Consider the following 22,589-nt stretch of genomic DNA (forward strand, 5'->3'; position numbering starts at 1 on the left):
GTAAGTCTCCAGACCCAGTTTATTTCACTGGACAATTCTAACAAATGTTTAAAGAAGAATCAACACCAACTCTAATTTCTCTCAGAAAATAGAAGAGAACCACTTGTCAATTTATTTTATGAAGCTAGTATTGCCCAACACCAAAACTAACCAGGCAGAACAAGAGAAGAACATACTCATAAACAGACAAAAAATATTTTAACAAAATATTAGCAAAAAGAATTATACATTATGGCCAAGTGGGGTATATTCCAAGAAAGCAAGGTTATTTCAAAAATTGAAAAATCAATCAATGTAATTCACTGTATTAATAAACTAGAGAAGAAAAATCACATAGTTATATAAATAGATGCAGTAAAAAATGTTTTTAAATTAAACCCAACATCCATTTATGATAAAAAAAACTCTTAGAAAATAGAAATAGAGGGAAAGTTCCTCAATGATAAAATATATCTACAAAAACCCTACACCTATTTTTATACATAATGATAATAAACTGAATGCTTTCCCCCCAAGTTCAGAAACAAGGCAAAGATATCCACTCCCTCCATTTTTATTTAATATAGTGCTGGATGTTCTAATCAGAGCAGAAAGCAAGAAAAGGAAATAAAAGGCACACAGATAGGAAAGGAATAAATAAAACTGCTCCTATTTGCATATGATCCAATTATCAAAAATTCTATGGAAACTATACAAAAAAAGAAAACACTACTACAATTAAATGAGTTGAGCAAAGTCAAAGGGTACAAAATCAACATTCAATAACCAACTATATTTCTATATGCTAGCAATGAACAAGTGAACACCAAAATTAAAAATATAATGCCATTTATAATCACTCAAAAACTGAAATTTTTAGATGTCAATCTATCAAAACATGTCTAAAACTAGTATGTATAATGAAAGATTTAAAAAATCTAAATAAATTGAGAAATATACCATGTTCATGGATTGGAAGACTCAACATAGTAAAGATGTCAATTCTCCCCAAATCAATATATAGTTTTACACAACTCCTATTAAAATTATAACAACAATTTTTGTATATATAGACAAGAGTATTCTAAAATTTGTATGGAAAGGCAAAAGACCTAGGATAGCTAAAATGATTTCGAAGACAACAATGAAAAAGGAGGACTTAGCCTAGCTGATTGAAAAACTTATGTAGCTACAGTAATCAAGACTATTGACAGAGGGATAGACACATAGATCAGTTGGACCCAGAAACAGATCCACACCAATATGCCCAAATGATATTTGACAAAGGTGCAGAAATTATTCGATGGAGGAATTATATACAGTCTTTTCAACAAATGATACAGGAGTAATTGGACATTCATAGGAGAAAAAAAAGAAAGAACTGTCTCATAGCTTATATAAAAACTAACTCAAAATGAATCATGGACTTAAATGTAAAATATAAAATTTTTAAAACTTCTATGAAAAAAGTAGGAAAAAATCTTTGGGATCTAGAGTTAGGCAAAGCTCTTAATCTGGGTACCAAAGTCATGAGCCATAAAAGGAAAAATTGATAAACTAGACTTCATCAAAATTTAGAACTTTAACTCTGCAAAAGATCCTGTTAAGAAGGATGAAAAGACAAGCTACAAAGTGAAAGAAAATATTTACAAACCGCATATCTGATAAAGAACTGGTATCTAGAACAGATAAAGAACTTTTAAAACTCAACAGTAAAAAGACAATCCAGTTAGAAAATAGGCAAAAGATATAAAGAATCATTTCATCAAAGAGGATAAACAGATGGCAAATAAGCCCATGAAAAGATGCTCAACATTATTAATCATTAGGAAAATGTAAATTAAAACTACAATAAGCTATCACTACATACCTATCAGATTGGCTAAAATAAAAAATAATGACAAACCAAATGCTCAGGAGGATGTGGAGAAACTTGATCTCTCATTGATTGCTAGTGGGAAATGCACAGGAACTCTAGAAAACAGTTTGGTATTTTCTTAAAAGGTCAAACATGCGACCTTTAGAGCCCAGCAACTACACTCCTAGGCATTTATCCCAGAGATGAGAACATATGTATGACTCTATTTGCATGACATTCTTGAAATGAGAAAATTGTAGGCTTGGAGAACAGAATAGTGATTCCAGGGGTTAAGGAAGAGTTAGGGTGGAATGCAAGTGGCTATGGTTATAAAAGGGCAGCATGGGGCATCTTTGAGGTGATGGGAATGTTGTGTACCTTGACTGTATCAATGTCATATCCTACTTGTGACACATTGGGGGAAAGTGGATAAAGGGTATGGTAGAAATCTATCTGTGAACCTCCATGTGAATCTACAATGATCTCAAAATAAAAAGTTTTAATTTGTTTAAGTTAAAAATGTTATAAGGATGCATAAAGGACCATGAAAAGTTTGAAAAGAAGAAAAGGAGGTAGAACACCACTGTTCTTCTCCAAGCTAATGGGCTTGAGGCATGGGGACTGTGGGGAGGGCATGGGGTTGCCAGGTAAAATACAGGATGACCAGTTAAATTTATATTTCAGATAAACAACAAATAATTTTTTAGAATAAGTATGTTCCATACAACATTGGGGACACATATAAAAATATATATGTTGTTTATTGGGAATTTAAATTTAACTAGCCATTCTGTATTTTTATTTGCTAAATCAAAAACCCTAAAAGCATGTGGAGCCCCCCCAGGGACTGTGGACTGAAAGAGGCAGGGTGGACACAGACAGAAACAGAAGACTTTAGCAGAGAGACCAGAGAGCAGCAAAAGGATGCCAGGGCCCCACAAAGAAGCCCCAGGCTGGGCACTGCCTTAAGGGAGGGGAAAGGCAGGCATTAGCTGGGGAAGTCTCCAAGACAACCCGCTGTGGCGATCTCACAAAACCCAGAGAAAGGTCAAAAGGGTGGGTGCTTGCATCTCCAGGTGACGTTCCAGGCCAGAGGGAGCCTGGGAGCACATCCAAGAGGGGGTCTCCAGGCATTAGGAGCAGCACCCAGTTAACCCCAGGCCAGCCCTTCAGCACCTGGGGCTCCTGCCACCATGATATGGTCTCACTGCCTTGGACCTCCACTTCCTACAGGGGAAGGACCTACAGACCAGCAGGCTCAGATGTCCAGGTCAGTCATGCATCTGACTGAAACCAAAACTGCTCTGACTCTTGCTTTCATGCCGCTCTCGCTACTCCATGGCACCTCCTTTGTTTTCTTCATAGACCTTATTACTATTTGAAAGAGTCAGGATTTCTTATTTGTTTTCTTGCTCCTCATTAACTCTAGGGTCACAGAACTTTGTTTGGCTTGCTGCCACATCCATGCTTAGTGCCTGGCATGTGGAAGGTGTTCAAGAAAAAAGTCCTGAGTGAATGAGTAAATGAGTGAAAGAGTAAATGAATAATCATTGGAAGTGAAACTACTACTTCTGGATCTATCCTGCAGGCATAGCCCCTTGAAGCTTGACAAAGGCAGAAGGCCAGTCTTCCTCTTCCAGGAAGCCCTCAGCAGCATCCTTGGAGCTGCCATGTGATAGCTGGCGCCTGGGATGCAGGCTTCGCATGGCCACAGAGGGCTCATTTGTCTTTAAACAAAGCCTCCATTATTACCGTCATTATGTTTATCATTACCTTTAATTAGTCCCTGCCACTGGGACTGATATCAGGAATATTAATAATATTAATGTTAATAGCCACCATTTACTGAGAAGGTCACGTGCCGGGTGGTGTGCTGGCACTTTTCATATATTATAACTCATTTAATCTTCCTAACAGCCCCAAAAGTTCGGGATGGTGACCCTCTGCTTGTGCTGCCCCCTTCTTATGGAAATAGGTACCCTCTTTCTTTTCTTTTCACCCTCCTCACTTTCACTCTTGGGGATTGACCCACCCCGGCATCCAGGGAGGACACAATCAACCACTCCATCTCCCTGGCTGCAGTGACTGGTTTGTGGATGGCTTTAGGAGCCTCCTGAGGCAGTGAGCCTTGGTCCTGAGGTCTTTTTTGCTGATGAGAAACACATGCCCCTCTGCTGGGACTCTAGGCCAGGAGCTGCTGGTTGTCATCTTGCACCAGGGATTGAAGACAACAAATAGGAAGTGGAGTTAAGCGACAGAAGACAGATTGGTGGTGACTTTGTTGGAACCCCTGGATCCAATGCCTGAAGCCTGTTACCCAAGGTATCCTGGAATTTTTCAGTTACGTGAGCCAATAATTCTCTTTTTTATGCTTTAGTCAATGTGAGTTGGGTTTCTAACTTGCCACTGAAAAAGTCCTGCCAAAATTGCTATGTGCTATTAAGATGGGGGTATTTTATAGATGGGCAGCTGAAGCACACAAAAGTGAAATGACTTATATAGCCATAAAGTGACACGACCATGCGCTGGGAGTGCTCTTAACTGCTGTGACTCACTGAAGTCTTCTCCATTCTGCATGTGTATATGCACACATGTGCACACGCTATTTCTCACTAATAACCACATCCACAGCCAAATGAGTAAACAGTTGGTGCTTAATAAAGATTAGAGAAACTATAATCAGTAACTTCCAAAAGGAGTCTCTGTATAGAAAATGCTCCCATCAGTGACCTCAGATTCTCACTCTAACCCAGGCTCACAATGTACTGTATCTCTGGGAAATCACTTCCCTTCTCCCCACCCCGGTTTCCCCAAGCAGAGGAGCTGGAACCTGACCAGGCAGGGCACCTGTGAGACTGGACAGCCAGTGATGGCCATGCCAACTCCCCCAAGGGAGAGTCTGCAGTTGGGGGAGACCTTCATTCCCTCCCCCTGGGCTCAAGGACACATGAGGAAGGAAGGCCTGGCTGGGTGTCTGGAGCCCAATGTGAGACTCTGACACCTACTGGGAACTCAAAGCAGAGGAAGCCAAGCCCTGGGGCCACCACTGGCCATGGGACCCTGTTTTCTGCCATCACTACAGTAAGGCTCAGCCAAAAAACAGATACAAGGGAAACTGCTCATGTATCAGCTGCTCCCAAGCAGCCAAATGACTATAAAGGGCATTCAACAAAGTCAGCTCAACAATACAGGTTGCCAAGCCCATGGTAAAGGAGGGCAAGAAGAGAAGGCCATGTTTATGGGCTGGGCCATGGCCCCAGTCCCTGCCCCTCCAGGACTAGCTCCATTGCTATCCCTCCTCCTCTCCCTCGTGGTGCTCTCCCATAGGACTGGAAAAATATTCTGGTGTCTCCCTCTGAAAAATACAAAAGTTTTCTGTGATCCCCAGATCCTTCTGGTTCCTGCTTCTCACCTTCCCTTCCCAGCCTGGCACCTGGAAAGTCAAGTCTACACTGCTAGTCACTCCAACCCCTGTCAACTCATTCCTTCCTCTGATTCCTGCACTGCTCTTGCCCAGGACAGTCCAGCAAACCCTCTTCAGCACCCGCCGTGGGGCTCTCTGTGGCTTTTTGCACTGTTGCCCAGAGGCACTCTGGAATCTGGGCACTGATGACACCACGTTCTCCGTGCTCCTCATTCCTCCCAGCTGCCTTCGCCATCTATGCCAGCGCTTCCAGTTCCTTTCTCCAGCCCAAGCCTCTCTCCCCACATGGCCAACTGCTGGTGGGACACCGACACTCAGATCACCCATCACATATCATACAAGGTCAACTCATGAATGAACTCAAGCTCAACAAGTGTGATGAGCCTTCAGGTGTAGGATTTAAGAGGAATCACGCTGCCTGAGTTCAAATCACCCCTCTGCAACTTACAGACATTGGATAAATCCCCTCAGTTCCTCATGGATGAAAGGGGGCAAAAGCAATGCTCCCTCATAAGTTGCAGCATGAGTATAACATGTGTCAATATCATTAACAAGGCCTGGTTGATATCATTACTAAGCCTCATTAGATGTCACCGATCATTACTAGCATCATCATCTTTTTCCAGCCCCCAATAGCTCTTCTTTGGACATGATCTCACCTCCACCTGTAAACCAAAACCTAGTCACTTGAGACCTTGAAGTCATTCCTAACTTCTCCTAACAAACTTTAATTGCTCAGTCCTACTGGTTTTGCCTCTTACCTGTTTCTCCAGCCCATGACCTCTTAGCCAACATCTTCATCTTCTCTCACCTACTCTACTACACCATCTTTTCTGTGGTCCACGCATCTCTTGCTCACAATTGATTCTAGTAATACTCAGCATCTATAGTTTCCCTGCGTACTACATGGGCCTCTTCTCTATCAATTTATTTATGCTATTTTCTCTGCCTGGAATGCCCCTCCCACCTTACTTCCCACCTTCTAAGACACTGATTAGGTATTACCTCCTCCAGGAAGCTCTCCTGGATGCCCCAGTTGGGCAGCATACTTGACCTTTGAGCCTCCTTATCTTAGACTTGTGATATTATGATAAAATATATTATATTATATTATATTTTCATTTTAGGTTACTATCTCCCTAACTGGGCTGGAGGTCCCTCACCGAGCACACCAAGGATCTCAATCATGTTTAGCGAGCTGTTTACTATTTGGAGGAAATCCTACCTATACAAACTTTTCCTCCCTCTTAAAAAAGAAAGAAAGAAATCTATGTAAACAAGAAAATTTCCACTATTTTAAAATCCAGAACTGATAGATTCTCCATAAACTGAAGTGCATGATCAACAGCTTCCTTAAACCAATCAATGAGATTCAAAGGCAGGGAAACTGAGTCCTCTTGCCCTAGGGGACTGGTAAGGTCAAGTAATTATGCCTGACTTTGGGGTTTTGCAAAAGAAAAAAGAAAAAAGAAACAGTATTGGATTATAGGTTCTCTGTACAGACTTGTTATTCTAACAGAACAGTTCCAGAACTTGAAATGTGATCTCCAGGGGGAGAGGGAGACATTTTTATCACATATTAAGGTTAGACAGATGTTTTGGGTCTGGTATCACCTGAATCAAAAGCTCCATGAAAGAGCCTAACACAGCCGGTGTTCTCAGCAGAAAGTAAACAGGAACCCCCTTTCCTTTTCCTTTTCATGTGTTTTTCTCTTCAGTTATACTTGAGGGGTTTCATATTTCCCTTGTGCAAGGGTGAGACACTGATGTCCACACCAGACCTTGTTTCCACTCCGAAAAGCTACAGGCCAGGTCTTCAGCAAGGGTCCTGAGCAGGCAAATAGCTGCAGAAGGAGTGGTACCTGGTCTGCAAGGTGGCTTTCAATCCATCTTCAGGGATGTTCTTCCTAAAGATTAGAAGGCAGAAAATCTCCCTCCCCAACACACACACACATGTGGACCCAGGGCCTATCCTGTCATAGTGAGGGGAAGGGCTGGGTGGAAGGACAGGCAAGAACCACCAGCCCAGCACAGGGGCATCTTACAGGCCTGAGCAGGAAGAGAGGCTGACCTTCCAAATGCCCCCAATTTCTTCACCCCTGACAGCAAAGCCCAGCCTTTAAGAGGCACCCGGGGAAAGGAGCTGACGTGACCAAGAAAATAACGTCTCCAGAATGACTAATACCCCACCGGGACAGGGCTGACTCTGGCCTGGCTGCCTGCCAGAGGGTCCACAACCACTTTCCAAGGACACAGAGGGTGAACGTTCCTGACAAGCTTCCCCAAGGAGTGTCCCTTCCCAGCCCTGATCCTCTTTGGGCCACCCCCAGAGGTCCATGAAGCCCTGCAGAAGCACACCAGGGCCCAGAGGCTGAGTCACTCCCTTGAGGCCAACCTGGGTCAGAGCAAGTTCATTATTTCAAGGACAAGTTCTCAGACCCCTCATCCAGCAGACAGGAGCTGAGCATTTGAGAAGAGGGCTGGTCTCCCCCAGCAAATCGGCTTCCTCGGGGTCTGAAGCCCCAGGTGCCCAAGGAGGGCTGAGCTTGCCATGTACATACATGTTCAACACACACAGGAAGACACTCCCCCTCTCCCCACCGTTGAGAGGGGACCTGCCTCTGAGCCAGGCCCCCCACAAGCCCTCCTTCAGCTCGGGCTCAGCAGGCCCCAGGGAGCCCAAGGCAGGGCCTCCTGCAGAGCCACTTTCTGAGGGGGGCCATCCTTCCAGAATCTGGAGGGGTGGGTGACAGTGAGAGGTGCGGAAGGGGTGGCTGGGTGGAGCCAGGTTGTCCCGGCAGGAGGCCGCAGAACAGAGCTGTGGACGGCGCCAAGTGTTTGATGTGCCTGCTGGGGGATGGGGTGTCTAAAACCATTTCAAACGCTGGAGGAAGTCCAGTCAAGGGGGCCTCATTCTCCGTGGGGGGATTTCAAAGGAGATCGTGCTGTTGAAAAGGCTTCCAAAGACCCTTGCCTTTCTCTCAGCTCCAAGTAACTCCCTCACCAGCAGCGGCTAAGAGAGGGTGCCGGGAAATGTTTCCAAGGAGACATGTCCCTGAGTCATCATAACTCCCAGGGTCTGCAGGCTGCAATGCCACGGACAAAGCCCCCCGCTATAAAAAGACCAGCTTAGTGTCTCCCAGGGGAGGTCTCCAGCAGCCTGGGCCCCTGGGGAGGCCTGCCTCAGACCCCCCGTGTCCCAAGTTTATGAGAAGGCCGCCAAGCTGAACAGTGCCACTTCTCCCCGCTGCATCCCCCTGGTGCCACTAAGGGGCACTTTTACCCCCGCCAGCTCCAGGCAGCCACTCTGGACTCAGGCCATTTAGCAGGGAAAGCTGTCCACAGGGATACTGGGCCCAGCAGTTTTTACTGGGACTGCAGAGCCAGCCCCCAGACAGGCTCTACAATTCATGCCTCCCACTGTCACCCCTGCCACTTTCCCCAAGCCGCCAGGGTCAACTAGGTGCACAGAGAAGCCAAATATAAGTTATATCACCTCTCTCCACACTCCTAGACCAGACCAGGCAGGTCTCTGTTCTTTACCCTTCTTCCTCAACACTGCAGCCAGATAAAGCTCCCTAAAGCACTGCCATTTCCAGGCCATACTCTGCTCCAAAACCTTCAGTGGCTCCCTGGTGTATAAGCAGGGACCAGGCTGCAGACACACATAGGATAAGCAAAGCATCTCCCTAAAATACAGTAGGAACTAGTGGGAACCACGGCATCTGGGGGCACATGGTCCCAGCTGCTGCCTAATGCCCATCAATTGTGCCACGTGGGAATGGGGCCCTGGCTGCCACCTCTTCTGATTTTTCAAGAGGAGCCAAATAAAACATCAGCCAAAGAGCCCCCAGATTTGGATCCTGGCCTTCTGGGTCACCCCATATCCCTTAACCTGGCATTCAAGGCCCTCTGTGGCCCTACTCCAAGCCGCCTCCCCACCTTCTGCCCACGACGCCACCATGAGGTTCCCCTCGGGCCTGGGTGGGTTCCCCTGGCCCCCTAAACTCACGTCCTCTGCTCCTGCCTCTGAGCTTTGGTCCGCCCACAGTCCTCCTGCAAGAGCTACTCCCTGTATTCCCAGCCTAACAACACATCCTTCGAGGACCCTGTCTTCCTTACATTGAGCCCTCTGAGGGCCTTTTTCTCTGGTGACTGTCCCTCCTTGCCAAGGCTACTCCCTCTGCCAGGCATGGGCCTGCCACAGAGAAATCTCCTCCTCATCCTTCAACACCCAGGCCTTTCTGATGGACCTCTTGGGATTAAGTGGTCCCTGTACCAGGAGCACCAATCTCACTGCACCGTGCTTACCTGGATGCCCATCACCTTCCCCTGGGCAAGGAGTCCTGAGGGCAGCACAGGGTCTCTCCCGCCACAGGCCTTGGAGGGGAGTCACGCATAGTGGAGAGCCTGGTTTTTATTCAGACCCTGGCTCTGCTACTTCCAGGCTCGAAAAATTTTAGGTAGTCATTAAACTTCCTCTGTAAGACAGGAAACTAGCACCTACATGAAATACTGGCATGTGGTAGAGCTCAGTGCATGGCAGCTGTCAGCATCCCTACCCAATGTGACCTCCCTTCACCACATGCTGTGTGTACTGTGGTGTTCTCTATGAGATGCTATAAGGCCTCCAAAGGCAGAGGCTATGTCCCCTTTGCCCTCTAACACCCACAGAGACCACTGCAGCTCTCTACAAGCAGCGGGCACTCAGACAGTGTCCTTGGATAGCTGGATGTGATGAGGCCAAGGGAAGGCAAGCAGACAGGAAAGGCAGATTAGAGCGAGAGGAGCTACTTGCCTGCCACCAGAGGCATGGCTCACAAGGGGCTCCCTAGCCCATGCCTCATGGCCACGTACCAAGAGCCTGTACAGACCTTTCTACAATCCCAGGCTCTAAGACAGCTCCTTGCTGCCTGCTCCTCAGGCCTCCAGCTCCCACGTGTCCACGAACAAGGCCAGCTCACAGCACTGCAGAGCCAGCTTGGGTGAGGGGCCCTGTCCAGCCACCAGACAGGGCTCCTTCCCACAGAAGCCAGGCCCTCTTCTCACACAAAGGCCCCAGTGCACATCAAACTGTCCTTTCACAGAGGAAATCCCTTGCCTTCCACCTGAGGACACACAGCTTGCGGCTTGCGGCTCTGCACAAAAGGAAAGGTGGAAGAGAGAAGGGAGGGGGAGGCACCTTTGAAATCGCTGCGGTCCAATTAGCCAGGCTCTCGCCCTTCATGCTTACAAACAGGAACACACATTAACACCTGCTACAAAAGCAAACATTTTTAGATATCTTCATCTTCACCTCCTTGACACTCCCATGAAAGTATTCTCAGCAGCCTGTGACTGACAGGGTAGTTTTCTTCTTCTTCAGCAGGGTACTTTCAAACAGAAGAAATTAAAAAGCCACCAATCTCCCTGTCAGGCTGAACTCCCGGGGCAATACCTGCCCGCTGTGGGCTCCATGTCCCCTCACCCTCAGATGAGCCCCACAGATCACACAATTGGGGTCGGTCCCTTCAGGGGAGCCAGTCCAAGGCCCTGGGCACCCAGGCCCACGGAGCACAGCAAGGCTGCAGCTGGGTGGGGGCCAGGGACTACCACGCTGAGCACAGCTTCACTGACGAAGGGCCTCTGCAATCTGTCTTTTTATGGAAAACATGGATGATGGCACAGATGTGGAGCAATTCTCACACTGATGGTAGGAGCATGATTTCACACAACTGCTTAGGAAAGTTATTTGTATCTACTGAAGGTGAACCTGCTCATATCCTATGACCCACCAATTCCAGCCTTAGAGATGTGCATTAAAATTGCATGCATATATTCACCAAAAGTCACATACAAAAATCTTCAGAGAGTGCAGCACACTATTCGAAACAACTCCAAAATGGAAACTACCTAGTGGCCCATCAAGAGCAAAAGAGATAAATGGTGATGTATTCACACGTGGAATATTACAATGTCCAACTACAGGCACTAATATGAATGAGATGAAAGACACCAGACCCAAATGAGCTGAGACTATATGACCTTGTGCAAAGCAGGCAAAAGCAGCCTATGCTGTTAGACATCAGGATGGTGACCTTTGTTGGTTGAGGAAGGGTCTGGAGGGGACCAGGGGGGGCCTTTTGGCATGTGGTCTTCCTCTTTATCTGGGTGTTGGATACAAAGGTGTGCTCAGTTCATGGCAATTCATTGAGCTATGCTGCAGCTAATGGATTTTTTCAATGGATGTAGTCAAGGGTTTTGTAAAACACCACTCTGTTGGCATGTCTGTTGTTAAGACTAATGAAAAAATGTTAAGAGGAAGAAAAGTGAAGTGAGGGTAAGAGTCGGGATGATCAATCCATGACTAAAGTCTCACTGCTTGGCTGCCAGGGTCTTGGAGAAGGTGATCCCACTTCCACCAGACCCAGGGAACCAGGATTCCATAAGCTCTGAGGCCTTACTGACAAATACACCACGCCCCTGGGCCAGCCCCATGCCCTCCAGAAATCCACCTGTGCCCTCTCACAGCGAGGGCATCCCCAGTTGCCAAGGAGACCTGTCTCCAGAAGCTGGCAAGACCTCACAGCTGCCCGCCTTTCCCTGGGCCAAGCAGGAACCCTATGGAACTTTGAAAGCTCCCCTTCTAGAAAGTCTAAATTTTCCAAAGCCCAAAACCACTTGAAGAGGAATAGGAAAAGTACACAAATGACTTTGTAAGCATTCTGTTTTGACAATGTGCCTGAGGAATTCATCACATTTAGTGGGGAAATGTGAGCGGTTAAATCTATTCAATGTCATGACATACGAAATTGAAGCATAATTGCCCCTGAGTGCTTGACAACTGGAAAGCACTTCGTTTCAGAAATGGAGGGAAATTTATGCTGGGAAATGGAAGGGATTGTCAAAAGTCTGATTGTAATGCGAGTGGAGCCACGACAAGAAGGCTTGGATGGAGAAAGTACTCCAGCTCTGATATTTCTGTCAAAAATTGAAATGTCTCAGAAACAGCAGCAGTGACTCCATCCTTTACCCTAAAAGCCACTGAAATGACGATGGGAGCCACTCATTTCAAGCCCAAGTAGTGTGGCCCCAGCACAGGTGGCAGAAATGCTCTCTTACCTATCATGTGGTTGGCAACATGGATTTGGATCTCTCTCTCGTTCTCAAAGGTCATCTGGCACTTGATGCACTGGTATGTCTTTTTCTGTTTGGAAGCCAAAAAGAAAGGAATTAGTCAGGAGACAGAAAACAGCAGGAAGCAAAAGTTCCTAGAGGTCCTGGCTGAAGACTTCGCAGACTGACTGGTCACCTTGCAGGTCTCTCCGGGCCATTCTCTTCCCACCAGCCTCTGAACCCAGCCCTTCAGGCTGGGTCAAAGGGATACAGGCTACACTGCAAGCGAGCTGCTCCTCTGCTCTCCCCGGGGAAGCTGCCCCATCCCAGGGTGAGAGCACGTGGCAGAACCACGGAAAAGAAGCTGAGAGAGGCTGCCCTGCTGGACGCATACTCAAATCTATCTACCCATCCTTCCACCCACCCACCATGCATCTACATGCACACACACACACACACACACACACACACACACACCCATCCACCCATCCACCAATTCATTCACCCACCCATCATCCATCCAACCATCTATCCACCCATCTCTTACCACCCACCCACCTACTTTCTCATCTATTTACTCACCCTAAGGACCTCATGGTCAAGCAGGAGACACTGCTCCTACAACTCTGGTGCTCAGGGATGACTGAGGAATTCCTCATCTGCCCTAAGCACACAAAGCCCCGGGTGATCCCACAGCTGGTTTCCACACACCGGAAGCAATTACCAGCTGCCTTTTCAGGGTGGGGGCAGAAAAATGGAGATCATCAGAATTCTTGAAGACACATTCCAAAGAGCAGAGGTTACTATGCTTAACTAAGCCTGGGTGGTTTGTGAAGCCACCTCCTGCGGACACTGGTGGTACTGCCCATAGAAGTGGTGGTACCTGTGGCAGGGCTGTGACCCTGGGTCTTTATGAAGGGGAAAGGGTGGTACTGGGATTCAAATCATCCAACCTTTCTGAAGACAACCTTCGCTCCTGGGATGATGGGCCTTCCTTGGCATCTGGAAGAGCAATCAGCACTGAGGCCCAACCCTCAGCTACGTGGGCAAGATGAACCACAGGGGGCTCGGCTGTCTCAGCTCCTCCCTTGGCACGAAACACACCTGCAGCTCCCCTAAAGGGCCTGGCCTGGCCTCTAGGCCTTTGCCTCTGCTGTTTCCCCCACCTGGAACACCCTCCCAACCTTGAGGACTCAGTTCGAATGTCTCCTCTTCTGAGAAGCGTTCTCTTCCCACTGCAGAATGAGTTCGGGCCTCCCCAGGCTGCCAAGCTCGTGTTAGAAGCATGTGGATGGTCAGCACAGGGTTTGCCATGGCTGACTGGCTTGTTTGCTCCCCATTGCACTGTGAGCACCCAGAGGGCCAGGATGTGTTTTGTCCACCTGTGAGGTCCCATGGACAGCAAAGAGTAAGTGCTTAGGAAGCATCTGTTGAACAAATGGCCAAGGTTGCAAAACAATACATGCCAAGCACTCTACCAGGGCAGAAGGGACAAAGAACCGAAGGTGACTCAGAGGTCCTGGACCTTCCCACCCAGCACAGGGCCCAGCACAGAGGGGGTGCCTAAGAACTGAACTTTTATTATGACTGTGATTGGTACTAAGCAAATGCTTACTGAGCAAGTGAATAAAGAAACAGTTGGAATAGCTGGCGCTGGGAGCTTCTCAGCTCCCTGCTCAGTCTCCAGCACCTGCTCTGACAAGACCAGTGGGCTTTTCCCCCAGTGTTTTGGGAAACCTGGGGACTCTGTGTGTCCTCAGTGTGGGCCACAATGCTGGGCCCCAAAGCAAGCATTCAGCATGGAAACACCCTGGAAGAATGGGGTTAAGTCTGGGGGTAGGACAGGACTGGGGAGTTTGGCCTCACCACAGACCAGAAGAGACCACAGGGAATGGGGTCTTCTGAGGGTACATGACCCTAAAGCCCCCATCTCAGCTCCACTCCAGGTCCATGCCAACAGAGAGCAATGACTGTGGGTCTCTCCAATTGTCAGATTCATTCATTCCCTCTCACATGTGCCCCACTCCCGACCCACTCAGCCAGCAAGTATGAGCCCTTGGTGCCAAAAGGAAGAGAGGGAGGGAGGGGGGAGGGAAGGAAGAGTGCATGCAAGAATAAAGCCCACCCCAAGAAGCTCCAGGCCAAGGAAGCCCAAGGGCAGGCCTGCTGGACCAGGGAGGTCATGTCCCCCCTCCATGGCTCAGCTTGTGGGGAAGTCTCTGGAGGCCACAACCATGACTAGTCCAGACCAGTGCAGGGGACAATCCATGATGAGATGGTTTGGGTTGTTCCTCCTAAGGGCAGGTGAATGAAGTGGGTTTGCTGTGCTTGGCAAATAAATCACCAGGGGCCTGGGCAGGATGAGAGGTTACCCCCAAATGTTCCTCTACCATGTGGCCACCCCTCCATGGCAGAAAAAGGACTGCAGACAACTGGGCTATTCCTGGTGGGGACACAGGCTCCAGGGGATTCCCAAAGAAGGGGTCAGAGGAATTGCTAACCAGAAGAGCCTGGGGTTCACACACACATACACACGCATGGATGTGCACAGGAGGACATACACACAGACATGTGAGCATACATATGTATACTCCCTCACCCCAGTTCACCATCGACACACCAGGTCCTCGTGAGCACACCCACAGACTCCCACCTCCCCAGCACCTGCACCCTCTGAGTGAGGTGTGACACCCTCAGAGAAGTGACACGTCTTCGTGGAACACACGTTCACACAGGATGACATATCCAGGCTCACCCACAGAGACACAAAGGCTTTCGCCTCTCTCACCGGAACCCTGATGGCCACACCCACTACTCCCAGATGCACAAACAGCTGTAACAAGAGGACATGCCCAGTCGCACCTTCACTCACACCCTCACATACACACATGCAGCTCTTATGTGTACACATGTGCGTTCACACACAGCATCACCAGCACCAACATTCCCTAAGGTACATGATGCCCATGTGCCCCAAGCAAAGATCCTCTCGGCCTTGCATGCAAGGCCAGGGGTGCCCAAGTCCTGACTAGCAGGCACCCAGCCAGGGCTGTCTGGTCCTCCACATTGGTGGGAGTGAGTACTGGTGAGACTTTCTCACCCTGTCTCCTTCCTGCAACTTTGCCCAGCTCCCAGGACTCACCCCAACACCTCTTCTTGGTCTGTTGTTCCCTCTCTTTCCCCCAGAGACCCCTCCCTCTCTGGAGCTTCAGCCCCTACTGGGAGACATGAGTACAGAAAGATACAATTAGGCATTCAGAGCACCTCCTCTGCCGTAAGCCCCTTTCCCGGGCCCCTGCCCAGGAGGGCCAAAGCTGAGGTGCTAGGGCCTGCGGCCAGGGCTGCCTCCCCCAGCGTGGCCCTGAGCAACCTCAAAGAGGGGTGCGGGGCAGAAAGAGAACACCTCTGAGAATGGCAGAGATGGGAAAGGAGGAGACAGCCAGAGCTGCGCTATTCCATTATCGCAATCACAGCACACCGAACACCTACGTGCAGGCTCTGTTTATTGAATACTCATGGTCACCTTACAAGCTCCACTTTAGGGATGGAGAAAAAGTTTCAAGAGGCTAAACCCCCTGGCCAAAGCCCCACATTGGGGATCAAGGGAACTGGGATTTAATCCCGCAGCCTCACTCCGGAGCCCCCTGTCCGAGCTGCCATTCTCAGCTCCACGCCCCAGGCTGCCCTGGACAGCTCTGGGCCACGTGACAGAAAGCCGTGTGACCTGGACAAGCCCTCTAGCCTGGATGCCTGTTTACCCCACTGTAAGATGGAGAGTGAGAACACCCAGACTGCCCTACCTGGCACTGTGAGGATCTGGTGAGTTGAGGGAGGGCTGCGTTCTGCCCACACTGGCCAGGATTGGGGTTACATTGTTATTACCCATAATCGGGGGAGGAGGAAACCTCAGAGCCTCACACTCCAGCCAACAGCAGCCTCCGCCCCACAGGAACCCAGTCCTCTGAGAGCTGGTTGCTATGGCTACACTCCCAAGGGTCCCAGTCTGCCAGCCCCTGAGCCCCGATGCAGTCCCCAGAGTCTGCTTTTACATGTGTGAGTCCTGGGGGAGGGCGGAGTGGGCTCACAGACAGCTGGGCCCCTGCCCCTAGGCGTGCCCAGGCAGGGTGCAAGGCCCCAGAGGCTGTGCCTTCGCCGGGGAGTACCCAGGCTTTGTCTAGCTCCCTTCCACAAATGGCCCATCTGCCCAAGCTTCTCGATGTGATTGTCAGCTCACTCCTCTCTCACAAGGCCTGAGACAGGGAAAGGAAGTCCTACTGCGTTCGCAGAAAACAAGCCCCTTTGGGTTTGAATCTCTGTACTGCCACACACAGCTGTGCATCCTTGGGTATACGGTACCACCTTTCTGAGCCCAGATCCCCCTCTGCCGAAACAGGGCACAGGAGTCTCTGTTGTTGCTGTGGAAACGGTACCGGAACCTGTGCCCGCACAGTAGGGCTTTGTGGAGTGGTGCTGGATGCAGGATCCAGGGAGAGACAGGGGAGGCAGAGGCTCTGGTAGTCCAAAAGGTCGGAGGCACTAGAAGCAGTCCCAGGGCTGGCAGACACCCCAGAACAGAGGTGAGCAATGCCCAAGAGGCAGGGATGGGGCTGGTGTGTGCCTGGGAGGAGGGCGTGCAGGAGCCTAGCCCCATCACACTGTCCCACAGCCTGAGTGTGATTGACTTCCCAGACACCCCCCAACTGCCCCCCACAGCTAGCCTCTCCCCCCTTGCAACCAGGATGGGCTTCACAGGTGATGCGTAGACTATCAGTCAAGAGCCAGGCTGCAGCACCACACACTACATGAGTTCAAATCCCTTCTCCGCCTCTTGAAAGCTGGAAGCTCATGGCAAACTACCTAACTGTCCTGTGCCTCCCTTTACTTGTCTGCAAAGTACGTGTCACAAGGATTCAATAGACATAAAGTGTGTGGCACAACCTTATCCCTCAATAAATGAGTTGTGATTATAAATGGGGAAAATATCAAGTGATATTTACCATGTGCCCTGCACTTCCTTTACCCATTTAATCCTCAGAGCAAAATGCTGAGGCCAGCATGGGAAATACTCATGATATTCAACAACTGATGACGAACAGACATTGACCAATCAGAACAGATACAGGCTGTAACTGGAAAGGCCCCCAGTGCCTCCCAGGGGATGTCAACTTTGGACACAGACACTGTGTTTTGTTGCGTTTATGGCTAGTGCTATTACTACAATTATTCCTATTACCCTCTGGCCCTACAGGTGAGGAAAGAGGCCCAGAGAGGTCAAAGCACAGGTGGGCACTGGAAGAGGGAGATTTTAGCCCAGCTCATCTGACTCCAGAGCCCACGTGCTCTCCTAGTCCATCCACACTGGCCAGCCAGCAAGCTGAGGCCAAGGGGAGACAGAGCTGGGAAGCAATGACCACTGCTTGTGCTCAGGACCTTAATGGGTGTCTTATTGGACCCTTGCCTAGGAGCCCGGCTCAGTCAAAAGGCCTTGAGAGGGTGGAGTGTTAGCGCCCCTAAAAGGAGTTCTCTGTTTCAGCGGGCCTTTGGGCAAAGTGATTTGCCGAAGGAGGCTCAACAAGCAAGTGAATAAGTCTGCCCCAGATCAATAACAAAGATGACCACCATCGTTCATGGAGTGCTCACTGTGTGTCAGCCAATGCACTAGGCCCTTTACCTATATTACGCCACAGGCCCCTCCTAACCATTCTATCAAGTCAAGACAATTATTATTCCCCTTTTACAGATGAGCACTTGTCAAATGGGGCCCAGAGAGGTAAGAAATATATGCCATGTTACAAAGCTGGAAGGCAAGTGGCAACAGGGGGTCAGATTCAGTCTACTGCCGAGTGGTATGTTTGACCGCTGCACGACAGCACTGCTTCTCTGGGCTACTGGAGGGAGCGCCACCCGGGAACACAGAGCTCAGCATGGGTGGCTCCTGTGGGGGTCAGTGCAGCCTCAAGGAGCAGGGAACACGCTCTTACCCGGGGCACTGGCGACGTCTGGGCGCCTTTCCGGGGCCCACTGGTCTCTGGCGTGAGGTCACGGTGGTCCACTTGCACGTGGCTCTCCAGGTCCTCGGCACTCTCGAATTTGACACTGCACTCAGGGCAGCGGAGGCCGGCACAGGGCCGGTCAGCAGGCTCGGGCAGGACCAGGCCACCCACCTGTCCATTGGCACTGCGGGCCATGCAGCCGGCACAGAGGCCATAGGGGAGCCCATTGACGTCAAGCTTCACCAGGTCCTGCTTGCTGCGGAACTCTTTGAGGCAAAGAGCACACTTGTAGAGCTTCTGCAGCCCCTGGCCATTGGGGGAGGATGCAGCCGAGCTTCCCGCCAGCTTCTGCATGTGAAAGGTGCCATGGATCTTGAGCTCCAGCGTGGAGGTGACTGTCTGCATGCAGACCACACAGCGGAAGCCTGTGAGTGAGTTGCGTAGGTCGGGGTGCATCTGGCAGTGTTCGATGAACTCCTCCTCACTCTGCAGGGGCATTTTGCAGATGCGACAGGTGCCCGTGTCCAGGCTCTTGCTGTGGGTCACCTTGTGCTCAGTGAGCGTCAGCAGGGAGGGGAACCGCTCGCCACAGATGGGACACATGTAGTGCTTGGCAGGGCCCCGGTGCGTCTGCAGGTGCTCCCGTAACCCATTCTCCGAGAAGAAAGTCCGCGAGCACACGTTGCATTTATGGCTGCCTTTGATGAACTCTGCCTTCTTGCGAGAGCCATCATCCTCGCCTGGCCGGATGTTGTGGTCCCGCAGCCGGTGGTTCTGTAGCAGCACTTCCATGGTGTAGGCCGCCCCACAGATGTCGCAGCCATACATGGGCTCTGACGCATCCACATCGTCCTCACTGGCCTCGTGGCTGTTGGGTGCCTCAGGGTTCTTCAGCAGCATGCCCTGCAGATCAGCAGGCTCAGCCTTCTTGGTGGCAGCAGGGGGCACCCCATTGGCTGTGCCATTCTCAGTCGCAGCATCAAACACGCAGTGCTTCTCCCGCAGGTGCTTCTCCAGCAAGATGATGGCATGGAAAGCCTTGCTGCAGAACTTGCAGTTGTACTTCTTGCTGTGCGTGGTGATGTGGCACTGCAGCTCCACCTCGGTGCTGAAGGTCTCCCCACAGAAGATGCACTTGTGTGCCTTGGCCGGGTTGCCCAGGTGGCTGTGTTTGACATGCACCTGAAGGTCAGCCTCCTTGCGGAAGTCCCAGTTGCAGGCTGTACAGCGGTACATCTTCTTCTCATTGCTGTGCTTCACTGCCAGGTGCACCTGGATGGACACCTTGGAGTCAAATACCTCCTGACACAGGGTGCAGTGGTACAGCACAAAGGTATGCATGTCCAACAGATGCTTCTGCAGGTCATCCACCGAGGAGAATTGCTTGTCACAGCTCTCGCACACGTAGTGGGTGGATGTGGTCATGTAATGCACTGTCAAATGCTGCAGGAGGGACTCCGGGGAGTCAAAGTCCTCTTTGCACTGTGGGCATGCCTGCTTCCGCAGCAGTAGCTCCAGGTGCAGCTTCAAGTGGGTCTGGAAGCTCTCAAAGTTGGAGAACTTGAGGTCACACTGATTACAGGGATATTCGCCATTGGAGATGGAGTTGGCACTCGCTGAGAGCCGTTGTCGCTTTGGGGAGGATACCTCCACATCAGATGATACCGGGCTCTGCTCTGCCTTGGACTTCTTGCTGTGGGCCAGCGGAATGTTCTTGTGGTTCTCCTTGATGTGCTTGGTGAGCTTCAGGATGGAGCCAAAGATAGGTGAGTTGGTGCAGTAGGGGCAGGAGTAGACCTCCATGAAGGACTGTGTGGGCTGCACGACTGGAGACTCCAGCTTGGCACTGCCAACGCTGCAGTGGGCCTGCTGGATGTGTTCTGTGAGGGAGGACTCAGTTAGGAAGCCCATGGAGCACTGGTTGCAGAAGAAGGCGTTATTGCCATCAGGCGGGTTGACGTTGGGGCCGCAGTGGGAGATGCGGATGTGCTCCTGCAGGCTGTTGATGTCGGCGAACATCTCGGGGCAGTAGTTGCAGTGGAAGGCAGAGATGTTGCCAAACTGCATCATAGGGTAGGCGTGGTTCTTGTGCAGCTTGCGGACGTGTTCGTTGAGATTGTAGAGGGTGGGCATGGAGTCCAGGCAGATCTGACACGTGTGGCTCTGCTGTGGCTTATCTGCATGGATGGTCTTTAGGTGGATCTCCAGCACAGCCAGGCTGTTAAAGTCCCGCTTGGAGCAGTAGGGGCAGCTGTAGACCACCTTGGACCAGCCCTGGCCATCATCTCGCATCTTCTTCTGGCCCCGCAGTGGCTTCAATGTGGAGTCCGGGGTGGAGCCGCGCTCCACAGAAGCACTGGAGTCTGGTGTGGCACTGCTCATGGAGGCCACACTGCCCAGCATGGGGTCGGGGCTGATGCTGTGGTTACTGGAGTCCGGCTGCCGGTGGCTGTCCAGGTGGCAGTAGACGCCCTCCACTGAGGAGAACTGCTCGGGGCACATGGGGCACTTGTGTTTCTGGTTGGCATGGGCTTGCTGGATGTGGGCGAGCAGCGTGTTCTCATCAACGAAGACCTCGGGACAGTGGATGCACTGCAGGTCGGCCTTCTCAGAGAGCTGGGGGTGGCGGGTGAGCACGTGTTTCTCCAGCTCCTCAGTCTGGCTGAAGGTGTCCTCACAGTAGTCACACATAAAGTCGTCCTTCTTGGCCTCCTTCTCTGACTTGGCCAGGTGCTCCTTGTTCTTCTTGTGGGCCTGCATGTGGCTCTGCAGTGAGCTGGTGGAGGAGAAACCACGCTTGCAGACGGTACACTTGAAAGGCTTGCTGGAGCTGTGCGTCTTCAGGTGGATCTTGAGGTGGTCACTGCGGGAGAAGGCCGCCTCGCACTCGTGACAGTGGTACTTCTTGTCGCCCGTATGCAGCTTGATGTGCCGGTCACGGCTCCTCTTGTGCTTGAAGAGACGGCTGCAGTAGGTACACTTGAATGGCAGCTTGTCGCTGTGGATCTGCTCGTGTCTCTTCAAGTAGCTCAGGCGGATGAAGGACTTGTCGCAGAACTGGCAAGGGTATGGCAGACCCGTGCCCCCTTCCTCCTCACCCAGGCCGAGGTCACACCCATCTCCAATCATCTGCGTGGGTGACGCAACATCCTTGCTAGAGGGAGACGAGGCCACCCAGGAGAGTTGTGGGTCGTCGTCACCATCTGTAGGGGGAAGGCAGAAAGGAGATTAGAGGCAATTCCCAGGGCCGCCGAGAAACAAGGACAGAGCCAGCTTCTCGACAGCTCGTGGGCTGAGGCTGTGCAGCTGGCCAACTGCCGCGGGAAGGGGAGTGGAGGGAGGGAGCCCAGGGGACCGGAAGCAAGTGGAGGTAAGGGCCCTCAGTCTGTAGGGGGACAGCAGAGGGACGGCAGGATATGGAGGGGACATGCCTTTCCCCTCAGCAACACCTGCCTGGGCCACGCTTCGACGGCCACTTCCCTGATGTGAGGGTGGGGGCACAGTCTGGAAAAATGCACCAGAAATGACTTCACAGACCATCAATCCCGTAGGCGAGAAGGAGGCAAGCCCCGTCACCTGATCAAGGCCTGCGGGTTGACCCCCATCTTCTCCTAGTCCCAATGGGAAATCCCACTAGTCCTTAGAGACATAGGCAAAACTGCAAGAAAATAAAGTTCACTTTAATGGGTTCAGCAGTACCACATTCTTTGGGGTTGTGGGGGGACAGGGACAACTGGTGAAGTTGGAACTACTGCTTCGCCAGCCAGCAGAGGTATGTGCAGAGTCACAAACACAGTGCATCAGACCCGAGAGACCAAAGGGAGTCAGCAAAGAGCCCTTGAGGGTCTGCAGGGTTCCCAGCCCAGACCATCCCAAGGTGGTTGCTTTCTTTAGCTCTCCCTCTACCCCTAGGTTTGCCCAAGTCCACGGAGGACCCCAGGAGATGGCCGAATGGCACAGTGGTTCAAGGACAGACCAGGACTCAGATGGCCAGAGAGTCCAAAGCCTCATGGGCCCCTAAACCCCCCACAGCAGGCAGGAGGAGGCCTTCCTTGCACAGAAGCCCAGGGAGGGGCCACCTGTCCCCAAGGCCTTCCTTTGCTAAAAAACTAAACAAACTAGAGGCTGGCCATTTCTGGGAAAACAAAGGCCCTAGCAAATAGGGCCGGTGAAGTTCCCAGAGGCCCAGTGGGGGTTGAATCAAGCCAGCCTGAGCAGTGAGTGGATTCCACGGCTCAAG

At 50.8% G+C, this 22,589-nt stretch overlaps 1 protein-coding gene across 5 annotated transcripts in view; it reads right to left on the reverse strand.

Annotated features, from left to right (window-relative positions):
• Positions 1-22,589, reverse strand: part of ZNF423 (zinc finger protein 423) — a 319,514-nt gene that overhangs the window by 110,318 nt on the left and 186,607 nt on the right. For all 5 annotated transcript variants that reach the window (XM_036880775.2, XM_036880774.2, XM_057493430.1 and 2 more), the window contains 2 exons: positions 18,338-21,552; positions 12,363-12,447 (listed from right to left, as the gene is read on the reverse strand). In XM_036880775.2, the coding sequence (XP_036736670.2) occupies positions 12,363-12,447; positions 18,338-21,552 (3,300 nt within the window). The remainder of the gene's footprint in view (positions 1-12,362; positions 12,448-18,337; positions 21,553-22,589) is intronic.

The sequence above is a fragment of the Manis pentadactyla genome, chromosome 15 (assembly GCF_030020395.1).
Source record: "Manis pentadactyla isolate mManPen7 chromosome 15, mManPen7.hap1, whole genome shotgun sequence".
NCBI lineage: Eukaryota > Metazoa > Chordata > Mammalia > Pholidota > Manidae > Manis > Manis pentadactyla.